General features: G+C 45.3%; 1 protein-coding gene across 35 annotated transcripts in view; it reads left to right on the top strand.

The window, feature by feature from the left end:
• Positions 1 to 18,185, top strand: part of CELF2 (CUGBP Elav-like family member 2) — a 587,571-nt gene that overhangs the window by 432,605 nt on the left and 136,781 nt on the right. For all 35 annotated transcript variants that reach the window (XM_087968840.1, XM_026678264.2, XM_087968834.1 and 32 more), the window contains one exon: positions 15,353 to 15,435. In XM_087968840.1, coding sequence (XP_087824966.1) covers positions 15,353 to 15,435 — 83 coding nt within the window. The remainder of the gene's footprint in view (positions 1 to 15,352; positions 15,436 to 18,185) is intronic.

Genomic DNA, 18,185 nt, shown 5'->3' with positions numbered 1-18,185 from the left:
TTATAAAAATGAAAAGTAAGACAGTGTGGTGGAGTATTAAAGGCACTAAGCTACAAACTGGGAGACTGTTGAGTTCTAGTTCTGTCTTAGGAACAAAGATAGGTGGGCCAGTCATTTTCTCTAAGTAGAGGAGAAGGAAGGAAGGAAGGAAGGAAGGAAGGAAGGAAGGAAGGAAGGAAGGAAGGAAGGAAGGAAGGAAGGAAGGAAGGAAGGAAGGAAGGAAGGAAGGAAGGAAGGAAGGAAGGAAGGAGAAAAATGATTCAGAATTTAGAGTCCTTGTTTTTTCTGGGCAACTTTATTTTCATGTTTCCTTCTTCCTTCCTTCCTTCCTTCCTCCTTCCTTCCTTCCTTCCTTCCTTCCTTCCTTCCTTCCTTCCTTCCTTCCTTCCTTCTTTCTTTCTTTCTTTCTTTCTTTCTTTCTTTCTTTCTTTCTTTCTTTCTTTCTTTTTCTTTCTTTCTTTTCTTCTTCCTTCCTTCCTTCCTTCCTTCCTTCCTTCCTTCCTTCCTTCCTTCCTTCCTTTCTTTCTTTCTTTCTTTTTCCTTCCTTCCTTCCTTCCTTCCTTCTTCCTTCTTTCCTTCCTCCTCATTTTTCTGAGTACGGCCATGAGAGGTTTGAGCAGTTGTAGTAATACCGGGTAGATTTTATGGGGTAAATATGTATTTGCTCTTTATTTTTTCTCTGCATTAAAGCATTTTAACCGCTGGCATGTTTTGAACAAATAGGATGCTAAATGTATCGGAACCAAAGTCTGTCACCCAAAATGACAAATTGTCATTTGTCTCTTTGAAAGCTGTTGTTTTTGTTTTGTTTTGTTTTTTAAAGAAAAAAATCAGGGAGGGCCTTTTAAAGTTGTGCGGAAATGAGAATGATATCCTGTTAAATTGGCTTTTAGGAGTAAATGAGATGTGGTGAGCATTGTGTGAATGCAATTAACAGGGACATTTTTAAAATGTAAGTAGCAGCTGTAGGTGTGCAAAGAAAGAACTTAAATCTGTTGCTGTTGATGTAATGGGCTGTGAGAAGAGCCTTGAGGAACAGAAGGAAGGAGCCAAGTTAGTAGTCAAAGAAGAGATATCTGAGACTCCCAAGCAGGAATGGGGGCAGATTAAGCAGATGTGACCACTTTCATTATTTTTAGGATAAAAGCAGGGAGGGAGGAGGCAGACAAAGTCAGAGTTTCAGGATTCGGTTGCAGGTGGTCCTCAACTTACAACCACCATTGAGCCCACAATTTCTATTGTTAAGCGAGACAGCTGTTAACTGAATTTTGCCTCTTTCTTGCCACAGTTCTTAAGTGAATCACTGCAGTTGTTAATTTAGTAATGCAGTTGTTAAGTGAACCTGGTTTCCCCATTGACTTTGCCTGTTAGAAGGTCACAAATGATGATCACATGACCACCGGACAATATAACCATCATATATATGAACCAGTTGCCAGGCACCTGAATTTTGATCCCATGGCCAATTGTTGTAAGAATGACAAATGATCGTAAGTCACTTTCTTCTGTGCCGTTGTAACTTCAAATGAACTGTTGAACTGTTGTCAATTACATCCCTAGAGTTACTAGATGAATAGATCAGGAGAATACTGCAACAACTCATCCTTTTTAGTGTTCTTAACAATCAATGCAGGGAAGGAGGAAGCCTACTCAGAACTGCAAGATTCTGTTGCTATAACTTATGAGTAGTTTCAATGCTCATAATTGGTGTTGACATCTGGAAGAAAGGAAAGAAGGAAGATGGGGTGGATGGATGGATGGATGGATAGAAGAAGGGATGAAGGAAGGAAAGAAAATGAGATGGATGGATGGATAGAGGAAGGAAGGAAGGAAGGAAGGAAGGAAGGAAGGAAGGAAGGAAGGAAGGAAGGAAGGAAGGAAGGGAGGAAGGAAGGGGGACGGAAGGGAGGCAGAAAGGAAGGGATGGGAGGGAGGGAGGGAAGGAAGGATGGAAGGAAGATGGAGTGGATGGATGGATGAATGGAGGAAGGGATAAAGGAAAGAAGGAAAGGAAATGGGATGGATAGAGGAAGGAAAGGAAGGAAGGAAGGAAGGAAGGAAGGAAGGAAGGAAGGAAGGAAGGAAGGAAGATTTAATGCTCCCATTAAAAAAGAAAGAAATTAAAACATTTAACTGATATGCTGCCATTACTGAAGGGAAGGGATGAAACAGCTTAGATCAAAGGCTACCTAACAGCCTTCTGTGAACGAGATGCAGCATCTTTTCCAATTCGATTAGAATTTCAAATGTCTTCAAAGCAATTGCTGAGAGTCTCCCACGCAACGAATTTAGTAATTTTATTGATTATGTGCCATGAAGTCATTTTCAGCTCCTAGTGACCATATAGATAAATTTGCCCATGATGTCCGAGCCCTAACCTGCTTTTCAGGTCTCCCAATGGTGCAAGTCAATGTTTCAAATTAACAACCTTTTATCCCTGCCTCGTATCTTCTCCCACCCCCCCCCCCGCCCCTAAATCACGATTCTTTTCCTTACCTTTCCTACTTTGTCCTCATAGCAACCCTGCAGACAAGACTGAAAGCTTAAAATGCTGGGTCAAAACTGGAAGCCTCGGGCTGCTCTTTTAAAAGATGCAAAAGCAGGGGTTGGCTGCTGGGGTTTCGCAGGGGTTCGGAGAGCCCCTAGCTAAGATTCTATGCAGTTTGGAGAACCCCCCAAATCCCACTCCTGGCTGGCCCCGCCCCCATGCCCCTCCCCTCCCTTCCCAGGAGTCCCCGAGGGGCCCATTTTGGATTCAGGTGAAGTGCAGGGCATGCATGGAGGCTCAGGGAGGGCAAAAAACGGCCCTCCTGGCCGGAGGAAATGGGCCCATTTCTGGCTTCCAGACAGCCTCCGGAGCCCAGGGAGGCAGTTTTTGCCCTTCTGGAGGCTCGAGGAAAGCCTCCGGAGTACGGGGAGGGCAAAAACGCCCCCCCTCCCCGGTGGTGCAGGCCAACTAGACCCGCCCAACATGGCCACGCCCACCCAGCAACCGGGCAGGGAACCCGTTGCTAAATTTTTTGAAGCCCACCCCCGTCCAAAAGACTAATTAAATGGTACCGCGAGAAAAATAAATCTGCATTTCTCTTCTGAGCTGCTTAGGGATGAAATTAAACCGCCGCAAATAAATAAAACCTTTTTCCTGATGAGATCTCTGAGAACAGTGAGCCTTTCCCAATCCATCTGGGCATATTTATCAAATATTCATTAATGTATTACAAATGTTACTTTAAACCATTTAAAGCTTCTAATAACCTTTTCAAAAGAATTAACAGAAAACAATCAATCACAATGTCTTTGTCTGCTTGCAATTGCTCGTATCCTGCCATTTAGAACAAGGGAGAGTCCCATCGCGGTTTACAAGCGGTGTGGAGATTTATAAGAACCCAATAATTTTTTTTTTTTTAAATGTAGGAACCTTGAACATTTAGGATTCAAGTCATTGTGACAATCGGTAGCCAAGACATAAAGGGAAGGGAGCAATCTGTGTGAGTGGGCTTCCATAAGCATAGTCTTCATAATTTGTTAATACATTTGTCAATATATTAATACAATAATAAATGAGTTGATTAATTGTGTTTAGTGAATAAATTGTTTGATTAATGAATAGAAGAGAAAACAAAATCCACTGTTTCAAGTTTAGTTATGTACAGAACAGGAGATAATCAACAGCCCTTAATAGATACTGATGATGATGAAGTTATAGACTTTAGATCCTGATAACATTCTGATCTAATTAAGCCTTTGTTCTCGCTCTTGTTATATTATTATGGAATTCTTTGATAACAATGTACAAAAGGCACAGCCCAGATGGGAGAATGATGGGTTCGCATTAGAGTCACTTTGGAAAACTGTATCAGAAAGGTTCAACCAGAAAAATCAAGAATGATATACCACATGGCTGCGTCTGCATTAAGCTAAGGTTCTTTCAATCATAGTTTGTTAAACAACCTGTACAACCTGGTTTAATGGAATAACAAAGTTGGAAGGGACGTTGGAGGTCTTCTAGTCTCACCCCCTGATCAAGCAGGAGACCCAATACCATTAGAGACAAATGGTTGTTTAATCTCTTCTTGAAAACTTCCAGTGTTGGAGCATATACAACTTTTGGAGGCAAGTTGTTCAGTTGGTTAATTCCTCTCACCGTCAGGAAATTCTTCCTTAGTTCTAGGTTGCTTCTCTCCTTAATTACTTTCCATCCATTGCTTCTTGTTCTGCTTTGGAGAATGTGGTTTAGAAATCCCAAGGGATTGCAACATCTTACAGATCCCCTAATTGTAGAAATGATTTTTATAAGCATCTCAAAGGTGCTTTTTCATGAGGCAACTGGACTTTCTGGTTTTTCTTTGAAGACGTTTCGCTTCTCATCTAAGAAGCTTCTTCAGCTCTGACTGGGTGGTGGGGAATGGAAGGATTTGTACTTCTTGCAGACAGCTGGTCCTTTGCATCCTTTTAGAGGGCCATTGAGGCCAGTTGGAGGTTTATCTGTGCTCTCAGATAACCTTAATGACTCACTAAAGAATGCAAATGACCAGTTGAAAAAAATTCTTGAATGAGAAGTGAAACTTCAAAGAAAAACCAGAAAGTCCGGTTGCCTCTTGAAAAAGCACCTTTGGGATAACCATAACCTGAATCTCCATAGACATTTTTATAAATAGTTTAATTAATAGTGTTTATTAATTTTAATAATTTGGTTTCAGAAGTATTGTCTCTTTGTTTCATGATGTTTGCCTCAGCAAGAAACCTGAGAATTGGTGGTAGGCAAATTGATGTGAATAAGTCCAGAAAAATAAATACGTTTTCACAAAACCCACATTTGCACGACAACATAGCAGGATTTAGGAACTCCAAATTAAAAAGAGAAGATCCTGAAGTCCACGGAGCCTGATTTTAATCACAGCAATATAGCTGTCCTTACCCAGAGATTAATTTCGGAGTTGCTTTGATTCTGTTGGCAGTTTTTAATTTAGCAGTATAATCAGTCATTTTCAGAAATGAAGAATGTGCAGACTTCAATCTAGCTGGGAATTCTCAGACCTCTGGCCAAATGTTTGTCTTTCTTTCACCCCCAATTTCCCTGAACGGATGCTCTCCAAGGTGTTCAAATAGAAACCCTTGTAATCTGGCTGCTAATTCTGAAGATTACAGAGTTCAATCATTTGGAGGCGAGCAACACTTCCTCCCCTCACAAAAGGAAGCTGCGGACTTGAGTTCACTGCAGAAGGAGCCTCAAATCCTGGCCAGGTGATTGCAAGCTTTCCAAAGAGTTCATCTTGGCATTTAGGGAAGCGCCAAGCGATGACAAGAATGCAAACAAGCCAACCCTTGAGGTGGCTTCTTTGGAGCTCCCAAGTAAGCTACGAATGTTTGGCTCTTTGCCTGAGCTTGTTCCTAGCAACCATTCGAGCATGGGGAATGATCCACGGTGCCTTTTGAAAAACAACGAAGCCCCAACCAGGGGAGGGGGTTGAGAAGATGCAAGAAGGAGAAAAGGAGCTGATTCTTTGCTGGCCTCTGAATCGCCTCTCTGTTCCTCCAACTTCACAGGGGTTTCCTCCGCCTGTGATAAATGTCAGCCAGGCAGAAGGGATTTGAATTTGCCTTTTGTTGCCGGCCTGTAAGAACCCAGACTTCTTTGCCATACAAGTCGATCTGCTATAAGCCTCCCCATTCATTGCACATGAATCTTCAGCTGTGCACGAACCCACTGAAAGCCACAATTGTCCTCCGTAAGAAAAGAAATGTATATTAAAATTCTCGAGACCCTCTCCGTCCTCTGTAGATGAGCCGCTAGGCCTCTGAAGCTGTTGAATATGTGCCGTGCTTTTAGTAAGAGCCAGAGGAAAACAAGAAGCAGGTCCTAGTAATGTCGCCATTGATGCTTTTCTACTCTCGTCGCTAGTCCTTTCGTCAAAAATTTACATAATAACGGACGACAGGGCGTTGCAATGAAGAACTGAGGAAGGTTCATATTTGACTGTTCCCAACACCACCGAGATTTGGGAACGCGGAAGATTTAATCTAGGTCAAAAGAGGGTTGGGTAGAAAAGAACGACCTCAAGAATGAGATGGGTGGCTTGATAGAGATGGCTTGTCTTCACAAAGACTTTGGGATAAGGCACCATAGTTCTTTGGAAGTTCTCATCCAAGAAGAGCAAAAGAATGAAGGAGACCATCTCTTCAATAATAAGCAAAACATGGTTATTTTCTCAGGGCCCATTTAGACCTACTGATTTTTCATGGTTTATATGGAGGAGGTTGTTTTCTATGTGAGGGGCTGTGAGAAGAGAGAAGGAGCAGTAGCTATTTTTTTAAAAAATATTTATTTTATTTATATCCCACTTTTATTACTTTTATAAATAACTCAAGACATATCTAATATTCCCTCCTTGTCGTATTTTCACCAACAACCACGTGAGGTTGGTTGGATTGAAAGAGAATGACTGACCCAAAGTCACCCAGCTGTCTTTCATGCCTGAGGTGGGACTAGAACTCTCAGTCTCCTGGTGATTGGCCCAAAGTCATCCAGTTGTCTTTCATGCCTAAGGTGGGACTAGAACTCTCAGTCTCCTGGTGATTGGCCCAAAGTCATCCAGTTGTCTTTCATGCCTAAGGTGGGACTAGAACTCTCAGTCTCCTGGTGATTGGCCCAAAGTCATCCAGTTGTCTTTCATGCCTGAGGTGGGACTAGAACTCTCAGTCTCCTGGTGATTGGCCCAAAGTCATCCAGTTGTCTTTCATGCCTGAGGTGGGACTAGAACTCTCAGTCTCCTGGTGATTGGCCCAAAGTCATCCAGTTGTCTTTCATGCCTAAGGTGGGACTAGAACTCCCAGTCTCCTGGTGATTGGCCCAAAGTCATCCAGTTGTCTTTCATGCCTAAGGAGGGACTAGAACTCTCAGTCTCCTGGTGATTGGCTCAAAGTCATCCAGTTGTCTTTCATGCCTGAGGTGGGACTAGAACTCTCAGTCTCCTGGTGATTGGCCCAAGTCACCCCACTGTCTTTCATGCCTGAGGTGGGACTAGAACTCTCAGTCTCCTGGTGATTGGCCCAAAGTCACCCAGCTGTCTTTCATGCCTAAAGTGGGACTAGAACTCTCCATCTCCCGCTTTCTAGCCTGCTGCCTCAACCACTAGACCAAACTGACTCTCAATGTTGGTGGTGATGGCCAAGCCACTTCTGTTCAGGAGTATTGGTGCTATAGTTTCTCTGGATTGGCTGGGCCGAGACCCAAGTTTATCCCGTCATCAAAGGGTTAGTCTTTAAAGTGTCCCAGGAAACTTTGTTGCTTTTAATGTCCTTGTAGAACAATTACCGACTGTTCCCTCTGTGTGAAACAGAAAAAAAGTATTTCTTTGTTTCTAAAACAAGCCAGCCCGCTTAAAAGCCTGTCTTTGGTCTCTCTCATGAAGTTTTATTGCCACGATCAGTGAAATATGGCATATGACATGCCCTTAGCCGCTGCTTCCATCCAAAGGGCAAGGCGTATTTCATTGATTTCATGAGTTCATGTATTTATTTTAGAAAACTTTCATGGCCACCCACCTTATATACTGTAAATCTGGATAGCTCAGATCTCTGAAAACATCATAACAGTTTTAAAAATCAACATCCCCAAAGATTCTCGCCAAGTCTTCCTTAACCAAAGGTGCTTTTCCGAAAGGAAGCAACTTTCTTGATTTGTTTTTCTCCCTGAAAATGTTTTCTTTATCATCCAAGGTGCTTCTTCAGTTCATGGATTCATGGATGAGAAGCAAAATGTTTTTAAGGAGGGGGGGAAATCAAGAAAAGTCCAGTTGCCTTTTGGTAAAGCACCTTTGGGACAACCGTGACCTGGATGATTGAGACTCTTCATAGACATTCTTCCTGAAGAAGATAAATTGAAACAGAAATGGGATTTAATTACAGAAATCTTGACAATTGGATAGATGTACTTTAGCACCCAATTGATCTCTTAAGTTCATTAGGATAAACACTCCTTGATCCTTTTGCCTTCTTATCCGTTGTAATTCACAACTGAAGGCAGTCAATCAGTTTCCTCTCTTGGCATGATCTTGATATGATCACCAAAATCGTGCGAAGTTTTAAAGGAGAGTGTCCAACCTCAGCATTTTTTATTCTCAATAAATGAGAATATTTGTAGCTAAGGGGTTGAAATGGAGGGTCCTGGGTGCTCTCTGAGCTTGGTTGTTTTGCAGACATTTCATGACCCAACTAGGTAACATCATCAGTGCTAGTGGTTGCTTTCTTGCAGACATTTTATTGCCCAAACTAGGTAGCACTGATGATGCTACCTAATCTGCAGGAAAACATCCAAGCTCAGAGAGCACCAGGGATCCCCTCATTCCCATTCTTACCTGGAATCTTGCCAGATTTCAGTGACCTTAGAACAACTTGTGACATGTATGCCCCCAGTACACAGAAGGGAGGATGATGTCCGTAGTATCTCTTGGGGGTTTCATAGTTTACTCATGCTCCGTGCATGAGGCTAGTGGCGCATAAATGATGCAAGCAGAAAATGCACACAAAGCACCTACAACAGAGGTGGTATCCAGCAGGTTCTGACCGGTTCTGGAAAACCAGTAGCGGAAATTTTGAGTAGTTCGGAGAACCGGCAAATACCACCTCTGACTGGCCCCGCCCCCATCTATTCTCTGCCTCCCATTGAGTCCCAGCTGATTGGCTGGGTCTTCTTTTGTTGCCCTGCACAGGAGAACGGAGCTGGAAAGCAGGTTAGTGGGGTGTGGAGGGAATGGAGATTTTTGCAGTATCCTTCCCCTGCCACGCCCACCAAGCCACTGTCAGGTTTCCAAGGGATGAAATCCATTTAAAAAACAAAGAGCAAAGTCCATCTTCCAAGACAATTTCTTTTATTTAGGAAAGCATCAGATTGTCAAAAGTCTGTGGTAATTCTGGATCTGACACAACCCGGAATTACCCCACAATATTAGAAGTTAGAAACACCCCCCAAAAGTCACATTCTTCAAAAAGAAGTAATTCAACATTGCTTGATGTCATAAACCTCCACCTCAAGGGACCTAAGCATGGACAGCTCCTATTCCCACGGGAAGAAGAACCACCTAGCCTAAACAGCTCTCTCTATCTCGACTCCTCCCCCCTTAGGAATGTGGCAAGCCTGAAACCCTTCCCCCATAACTGCCAAAGAGAAAGTAAGAAAGCCTAAGCCTAACTAAAATGGCTACACATAGGTCAATTTTGGGCTTGACAGCCACACCCACCAAGCCACAACATGCCCACCAAGCCACGCCAACAGAACCGGTAGTAAAAAAAAAAAAGTTGAATCCCACCACTGACCTACAAATATATATATGGTCCTTCAGCACCACCAAGAACAATGTGACGCTCCGTTATTTTTCTTCACCTTCCTTTTTCTAGTGTTGCTTTGTCCCCCTCCAGTCTTCCAAACTGCTTTTTCCTGGAATTCCGTCTCCAACGCCTTCTCCAACGCCACACCGAGACTCCAGCATCATAACCTTGCTTGCATAATTAAAGTTGTTCCTTTCTGGGATTCACTGAACCGCGCAGTCATTCATATTTATTGCCGACGGTCAGGAGGCCTGGGGAGATTTGGCCCAATTAGCAACCTTGCATCCTCTGATTTTGCACACATCATTCCTCCCTCGGATGAAATGGTTCGGCCTGGAAGTTGCAAATGGAAAAAAAAGGAGCAGAAAGCCGGTGAATGTGGGGTAGAGGTTCCGGCGCACTGCCCTTCCTTGCACAGGTCTTTCGGCAAAGGACAGAATGACAGTGTTGGAAGGGAACTTGGAGATCTTCTAGTCCAACCTCCTGGATCAAGCAGGAAAGCCTACACCATTTCAGACAAATGGTTGTCTAATCTCTTCTTTAAAACTTCCAGTGTTGGAGAATTATTCTTATTCTACCTTCAGGTGCTTTGGAGAAGAGGTTGACTTCTTCTTTGTGGCAGCCCCTGAGATATTGGAAGATTGCTGTCATGCCACCCTTACTCCTTCTTTTCATTAAACGACACGTATCCAATTCCTCTAACCATCTTTCAAATATGTTTTAGCCCATAGTCCCCTAGACAAAATAATGCTGTTTATTTTCTCCAATATTCAAAAGCCGGTGAGATTAGAAATGAATCTTACTTAATATTGGCAGTAGAGGATCCCCCTGCTTTGCATTGAAGGAGTAGCAGGTTGGCACAAAACCTCCATTCAACATGTCATCTTATACAAACCTTCAGGAGCATCTAACTAATGGAGAAATGATGCTTTTCCCAATGATTGGACTGGTTCATGATGAGAACTGGTTGGGGTGTTGCTTTTTTTTCCATACCCTTCTCTTCTTTTGTCTGTCTCTCTCTCTGTCTCTCTCTCTGTCTCTCTCTCTCTGTCTCTCTCTCTGTCTCTGTCTCTCTCTCTCTGTCTCTCTCTCTCTCTCTCTCTCTCTCTCTCTGTGTGTGTGTGTACATATACACATACACATATATGGATCTTTGGTTATTCGGGTTTTCTCCCACGTAAGATTGGAAGTATCTAGGCAACGTTTCGATGAAGTTTCATTCATCATCTTCAGGCTTGTGTCTTCGGCTCTGTGCTTCTCAGAGTAATGTGAGCTTGCAGCTGCTTCTTCCTTTTAACTGCTAGTGGGGATGTGACTTGATTGAGTGGGGGCTTGGCTGTGTTCTGATTGGGTGGGGGTGTGTTCTGATTGGTTGGGGGTTTGGCTGTGTTCTCATTGGTTGGGGGGTTGGCCGTGTTCTGATTGGCTGGAGGTGTGTTCTGTTCAGGTGGGGGCTTGGTTGTGCTCAGCTTAGTCTTAGTTGCTGGGGCATTTGAGAAGCATAGAGCTGAAGACACAAGCCTGAAGATGATGAATGAGACTTCATCGAAATGTCGCCTAGATACTTCCAATCTTACGCGGGAGAAAACCCAAATAACCAAAGATCCACATACAAATACCCGCGAGAACCTCAGAAAACATACACATATATATTCTTCTTGAAAATCCGATGGTATCTGACCTTTGAAGTAATTAAGGGATCTTCAGCTATAAACAATCCATATTCCAGTGATTAGTTCCCATTAATTATCCATGCTGAACTGTAAAGAAATAACTCTGTCTTACAAAGGAAGAGGAGGAGCAGGATCACGTAGTTGTATGTTTGCCAACATAAAATGTCATTTTGGGGGCTTATTTGAAGTATTAGCAGGTTCCTGAGGGGCAAGGCTGTAGGCAAAAGGATTTCTGGATGATCATCGTCATCTTTTAATGACCCTATAATCCCTTGCCGGGTGGAGTCTAAGCAAGTGAATGGAGCTGAGTGTTTACTGGCCGGATATCCTTCCTGTCGCCAATGCAGTTTTATTCAGCAGATGCATTCTCAGTGTGCCCAGAGAGAAATACCTGCCTCTACCTAGGATCGAACTCACAGCTTCCTGACTGAGTTGAGAGCTCCACCTCTAGGCCACTGTACCACTTAAAAAAGGATTTCTGGATGATGCCGCCTCTAATTTTTTTTCCAAATTCTGCATCCAACAAAAATCTTTATTAGTCAAGAGGATCAGGTTGCCTCTAGTAAGATTATTACATTCATGTTGAGGGCACCGAAGTGCTTCCAGGTTGAAAGGACTGAACAGTGACATCCCCATTGCTCCGAGGGTGCCCAGTTGAGGGCTCCTTTCATGTCCCCATTAAGTTGCCCGCCCAAGTGGCATCCATTTATCTGTTCATGGTGGCTTTAGAACTGCTAGGACAGCAGGAGCTGGAGCATGTGACGGGAGCTTGCCCCATCCCACTGCAACAACAGGGTCTCGAATGTGAACCTGTCGATCATCAACCCAGCGTCCTAATCCTATGAGCCACTGCACTTCTTGCCTCTCTCAAGATGGCCTCCAGGAACTTATTCAAGAGGCCTTGAAGAAAAACCAGGCCCGGTACCTGGCGGAAGAACTGAACTCCAGGTAGATGGACAAACAGGATGCTAGTCCTCTACTTACCTCTATTCATTTGGTGACTGTTACAGCGGCACTGAAAAAGGTGACTTACAACCGGTTTTCACACTTAACGAACATCATAGCATACCTCGGAGTCATGTGATAATCCTTCGTAACCTTCCCAGCCGTTTTCCAACCAGCAAACCCAATGGGGGAAAGGCAGATTTAGTGAACCATTCATTGCACGATTCATTTAACAACTGCAGTGTTTTACTAAAAGTGCTGTGGCAAAAAAAAAAAAGTCGTGAAAACGTGGTTGCTTAGCAATAGAGATTTGGGGCTGAGTTGTGGTTGTAAACGGGCACCTGCTGTGCTTGCAAATGTGGTTATAAAAGGAAGGCGCTTCATTTATTGAAATAAAGTGAAAGGGGGAAGAGAGAGGAAGGGGTTGCTAAGGAGAACATCACCAATTTACTCTTTCTAGCCTTCAGTGCTTTGATCTGCCAGTCCTTGAAATTCCAAGGCAGCTTTTAAAATAATTTTCATTTCGCACACTGACGACAGTTGTAAATGAGAATTATCTAGAGCTGAACTTCTTCACAAGGACCCTGCTCTTGTGCTAAAAGAATAAAGTGGGAGAATAGTTGGAGATAAAGGAGAATATTTGTGGCTCGGGGTTGAAATGAGGGAGTCCTTGGTGCTGTCTGAGCCTGGTAGTTTTCTTGCAGATGCTTCATTACCAAACTAGGTAACATCATCAGGGCTAGTAAGGAATGGGGTTTGGTCTCAATTGATATTCTAGTGGCTTGCCTTGTCAAGGGTTGGTGGGAATGACCTTGGATGGTTGTTTACTTCAGCTTGTTTGGCAGTTCTTTGGATGGGATATTGCTTACTTCTTTTTTTAGTTTTTTATTTGTACATTTTTCTTTAACGTATATGAGTGCTTAATAAGCAGTGTATTGTCCGAGTCAATTTACAAATATATGGTAATAACAATAATAGAATTCTTTACTTTATATATAATGATATTCTTCCAATTTCCAATTTCTAATTTTATTATCTAACCATTGGTAAAAGAAATCCCACATTAAGAAGTATTCTGTGTCTTTTTTGTCCTTTATCTGTAATGTTAGCCTAACCATTTCCGCAGAGTCTACTATTTTTCTAATGATATTTTCCTCTGCAGGAGTTTCCTCATTTTTCCAATGTTGTGCAAATACAATTCTTGTTGCTGTGGATATTGTTTACTTCTTGATTGTTGGACTGATGTTAATCTTGGTGTTAACCACCAACTACCAAGCAAGCCAACCGCAAACAGCCCAATGAAAGAACTTCCAAAACTGCTCCCACCAACCCAGGCAGGGCAAGCCACTAGAATATAAATTGAGAGCAAACTCCATTCTTTACTAACCCAGATGATGTTAACTAGATTGGTAATGAAATGTCTGCAAGGAAACAACCTTGCTCAGAAGCCCTTGAATTGGTGAAGAGTATTTTTTTCCCCAGCATTTGGTTTTATCAGGTTTAGAAATGGAAGATGGGTTCTATTTGATTTTCTTTTGACTATGTCCAGTAACATTTGAAAACTTCAGCAGATAGGCTCTTGTGCTCCCTTTCTTGTTTTCTCAAATTTTTAAAGCCAGAGGCTCTTCTGTTCCCAAGATCTGTTCCCAAAACAGCAGATCCTAGAATAATCCACTTCTTTCTAGCCGGTGTGCAAGAGGAAGGACTCCAAATGACAGCTGCTAAACGATTAGTGTGCAACATTTTTTTCCCCCTTAAATCTCAGAAACTTGATGGACTGAAACCTGACATGGTTAAATAAAGAACCTCTGTATCAGTTGCTTCACTGGTTGATGGAGATCTGGGAGACAAATAGCTTTGTGCAACCCGAAGTCTAAGCAAGAGACAGGATGGGAAAACGCTAGAAATGAGCCTACTAGCCCTGTCACAACCTGTGATTGGTCACAACCTGAAATCACGCTTACAAGTGTACACAAGCGGCAGAATTTGTGTTGTGATGGGGCTAGGCTCATTTCATCGTTTTGACAAAACTGTCAGGTTTTGCCCCTTACTCTGCTTTGCAACCGCCATTATTAGTGAGAAGGGGCACTTAGCTTGCCAGGTGACAGAAAAGAGGCTAAAGAAATGGAAAGGAGTTCATTTGCTAACGTGTATTTTTATGCCACATCAGTTTAGACAAATCTAAATGGCTTCCAGGCACAATCAAACACATAACAACATACTGACAAAATATGTAGCGGTGTAATCTATAAAGTTGTAAACATTCCAGTTAATTTCATCAAATCACAATACATACAGGAATAGCACCGTGGGTCTCCCTACATATCTAATTATGGCATCTCTAATTCCCCAGCCCTTGGATGAGTAACCAAGTTTTCAACAACTTTCTAAATATTAATTGTGCGGATGCAAAATCTACTTTATGTCACAGAGAGATTAGCCAAGCCAGAGGGAAGAGTCAAATGGGGAATTAGTCTGGAATCTCTTGTTGTGCTTTCAATGCTTGGTCCTCTGTTGTATTTGGGTGGTGGGTGGTGGGTGGGAATGGTTTTCTTCCATCAGTTTCTGTTCTGTTCATTCTCTGCTAGCAATGCCAGGAAATAGCTCCCTTTGGGAGGTGAACAACAGGGTATCCCCATCACTTACGCCACAGTGACAGTCGGGTTTCTGGTTAACTTAATTCCGGAGCCGTAGCACTTTGCTGAAACAGTAGGGGTCCTCCTCAGATATGATAGAAGCTCACCTTCCTCTTCTGCTCCCCCCTTCTCGACTTCAACTGTAAAACTATAAAATTACTTCTCCGCTCTTAATGGGGGCTTATTAGAATTCCACCATTCCTATCCTCCTGTAGTGATGCTCCTAAATCATGTTATCTCCACCGCCACCTCCTCCTTCTCTTCCTCCTTCTTTTCTTCTTCCTCCTCCTCTTCCATTTCCTCCTCCTCCTCATGTTCACTCTTCCCCTTTTCTTCCTTCTACTCTCCTCTTTTCTTCAGTTTTTCTTCCTCATAATCTCTCATCCTCTTCTTATGTTCATCGTAGTCTCATCCTCCTCCCCTTCTCTTTTTTCTCTTTCGCCTTCTCTTCTACCTGTTTTCTTCAGTTCCTCTTCCTCGTAACCTCTCCTCCTCCTTCCTGTTCATTATAGTATCCTACCCTTTCTTGTCTCCTCTTTTCTTCAGTTTTTCTTCCTCACAGTCTCTCCTCCTCTTCTTATGTTCATTGTAGTCTCACTCTCTTCCCTTTCTCCTTCTTTACCTCTTTTCTTCATCTCCTCTTCCTCGTAATCTCTCCACCTCCATCTCCTCCTTCTTTCCACCTCCTCCCTGACCTCTTTCATTCTTTCTGCATCTGAGAAAACCCAGCAATTTCTGAAACCTTTTTTGTTTTTCAATTTCTCTCCGTAGGTTGTTGTTTCATAACATTTTATACCAGAAAAGCGGCACTAGAAGCTCAGAATGCGCTGCACAATATTAAAACTTTACCTGGGGTGAGTATGTACACTTATTTTATTTCATTGGGGGGGGGGATAGAGGGAAGGAGGGGAGCGGGGGGGGGCAGGGAGAGGAAAGGAATGGTTGCTTTTTGCATGAAAATGCTGCTTATTAGCTCGAAGTGTCCCAGATGGCTTTTGTCTCTGAGCAGAGGTTAATGACCTTGTGGCTAAGGTAGGTGATCTTTCCCATCTGGCACCTAATGGTGATCTTTGAGCCTGCATTTCCAGATGTAAGCCAGAGCAATAGATCATTATAAGTCTGTTGTGGTTTTAAGTGCCTTCCCAATTCCTAACAAATTGAGAGTCACAGTCCTCCATGGTCCCGTAAATCATTATCTGTACTAGACTGGCCTGCGTAGCACCAGGGCAAGGGATGCTGGGAACTGTAGTTGAACAACTGTTGGAGACCTACAAGGTCCGTTCCAGAGAAACACATCAGGATTTTTTTGGGGGGGGGTGGGTGGGTTGATTTTATTGTGATTTTATTGTGATGGAACATTAATTCTTCTTGGAGGTTTGAGGGTTGGCACACAACCCTAGAATGCATTGGGTAAGTGTACAGCTGATTGCGTAGTGGTTATTTTTGCCTTAGCAAGGTCAGGGATGTGAAACTCGACTACATTGAGGGCCGCATCAGGGTTATGTTTGACCTCGGAGGGTGGGGGTATGGCCAGGAGTGGGCGTGGTCATGGTGGACGTGGCTGGGGTGGGCATGGGCATGGTGGACGTTGGACACAGGCTCAAGATGCGCTTTTCCCCTTCTCTTCTGTCTTTCCAAAGTACACCCCAGCCTCCAGAAGCACTCTGCCGGTCAAAAACAGCCCACTCTGAGGCCCCACGAGGCCCACGCGTGGCCCATATTAGGTCTCCTGGCCTACGGAAGCACTCTGCCAGCCAAAACGGCCCACTCAGAGGCCCCACAAGGCCCATGCGTGGCCCATATTAGGTGTCTCCGGCCTACGGAAGCACTCTGCCAGCCAAAACGGCCCACTCAGAGGCCCCACAAGGCCCACGCGTGGCCCATATTAGGTGTCTCTGGCCTACGGAAGCACTCTGCCAGCCAAAACGGCCCACTCAGAGGCCCCACAAGGCCCATGCGTGGCCCATATTAGGTGTCTCCGGCCTACGGAAGCACTCTGCCAGCCAAAAACGGCCCACTCAGAGGCCCCACAAGGCCCACGCGTGGCCCATATTAGGTGTCTCTGGCCTACGGAAGCACTCTGCCAGCCAAAAACGGCCCACTCAGAGGCCCCACAAGGCCCATGCGTGGCCCATATTAGGTGTCTCCGGCCTACGGAAGCACTCTGCCAGCCAAAAACGGCCCACCAGAGGCCCCCGAGGCCCACACGTGGCCCATATTAGGTCTCCCCAGCCTCCGGAAGCACTCTGCCAGCCAAAAACGGCCCACTCAGAGGCCCCACAAGGCCCATGCGTGGCCCATATTAGGTGTCTCCGGCCTACGGAAGCACTCTGCCAGCCAAAAACGGCCCACTCAGAGGCCCCACAAGGCCCACGCGTGGCCCATATTAGGTGTCTCTGGCCTACGGAAGCACTCTGCCAGCCAAAACGGCCCACTCAGAGGCCCCACAAGGCCCATGCGTGGCCCATATTAGGTGTCTCTGGCCTACGGAAGCACTCTGCCAGCCAAAAACGGCACACTCAGAGGCCCCACAAGGCCCACGCGTGGCCCATATTAGGTGTCTCCGGCCTACGGAAGCACTCTGCCAGCCAAAAACGGCCCACTCAGAGGCCCCACGAGGCCCACACGTGGCCCATATTAGGTCTCCCCAGCCTCCGGAAGCACTCTGCCAGCCAAAAACGGCCCACTCAGAGGCCCCCGAGGCCCACACGTGGCCCATATTAGGTCTCCCCAGCCTCCGGAAGCACTCTGCCAGCCAAAAACGGCCCACTCAGAGGCCCCCGAGGCCCACACGTGGCCCATATTAGGTCTCCCAGCCTCCGGAAGCACTCTGCCAGCCAAAAACGGCCCACTCAGAGGCCCCCGAGGCCCACACGTGGCCCATATTAGGTCTCCCAGCCTCCGGAAGCACTCTGCCAGCCAAAAACGGCCCACTCAGAGGCTCCACGAGGCCCACACATGGCCCATATTAGGTCTCCCCAGCCTCCGGAAGCACTCTGCCAGCCAAAAACGGCCCACTCAGAGGCCCCGAGGCCCACACGTGGCCCATATTAGGTCTCCCCAGCCTCCGGAAGCACTCTGCCAGCCAAAAACGGCCCACTCAGAGGCCCCCGAGGCCCACACGTGGCCCATATTAGGTCTCCCCAGCCTCCGGAAGCACTCTGCCAGCCAAAAACGGCCCACTCAGAGGCCCCCGAGGCCCACACGTGGCCCATATTAGGTCTCCCCAGCCTCCGGAAGCACTCTGCCAGCCAAAAACGGCCCACTCAGAGGCTCCACGAGGCCCACACATGGCCCATATTAGGTCTCCCCAGCCTCCGGAAGCACTCTGCCAGCCAAAACGGCCCACTCAGAGGCCCCCGAGGCCCACACGTGGCCCATATTAGGTCTCCCCAGCCTCCGGAAGCACTCTGCCAGCCAAAAACGGCCCACTCAGAGGCCCCCGAGGCCCACACGTGGCCCATATTAGGTCTCCCCAGCCTCCGGAAGCACTCTGCCAGCCAAAAACGGCCCACTCAGAGGCCCCCGAGGCCCACACGTGGCCCATATTAGGTCTCCCCAGCCTCCGGAAGCACTCTGCCAGCCAAAAACGGCCCACTCAGAG

Source organism: Notechis scutatus, chromosome 6 (assembly GCF_049901735.1).
Source record: "Notechis scutatus isolate UNSWTSFEM ecotype Mainland chromosome 6, rNotScu1.2, whole genome shotgun sequence".
NCBI classification, from domain to species: domain Eukaryota; kingdom Metazoa; phylum Chordata; class Lepidosauria; order Squamata; family Elapidae; genus Notechis; species Notechis scutatus.
The sequence above is the reverse complement of the archived record's forward strand: the minus strand, read 5'-3'. Positions and strand labels throughout refer to the sequence as shown.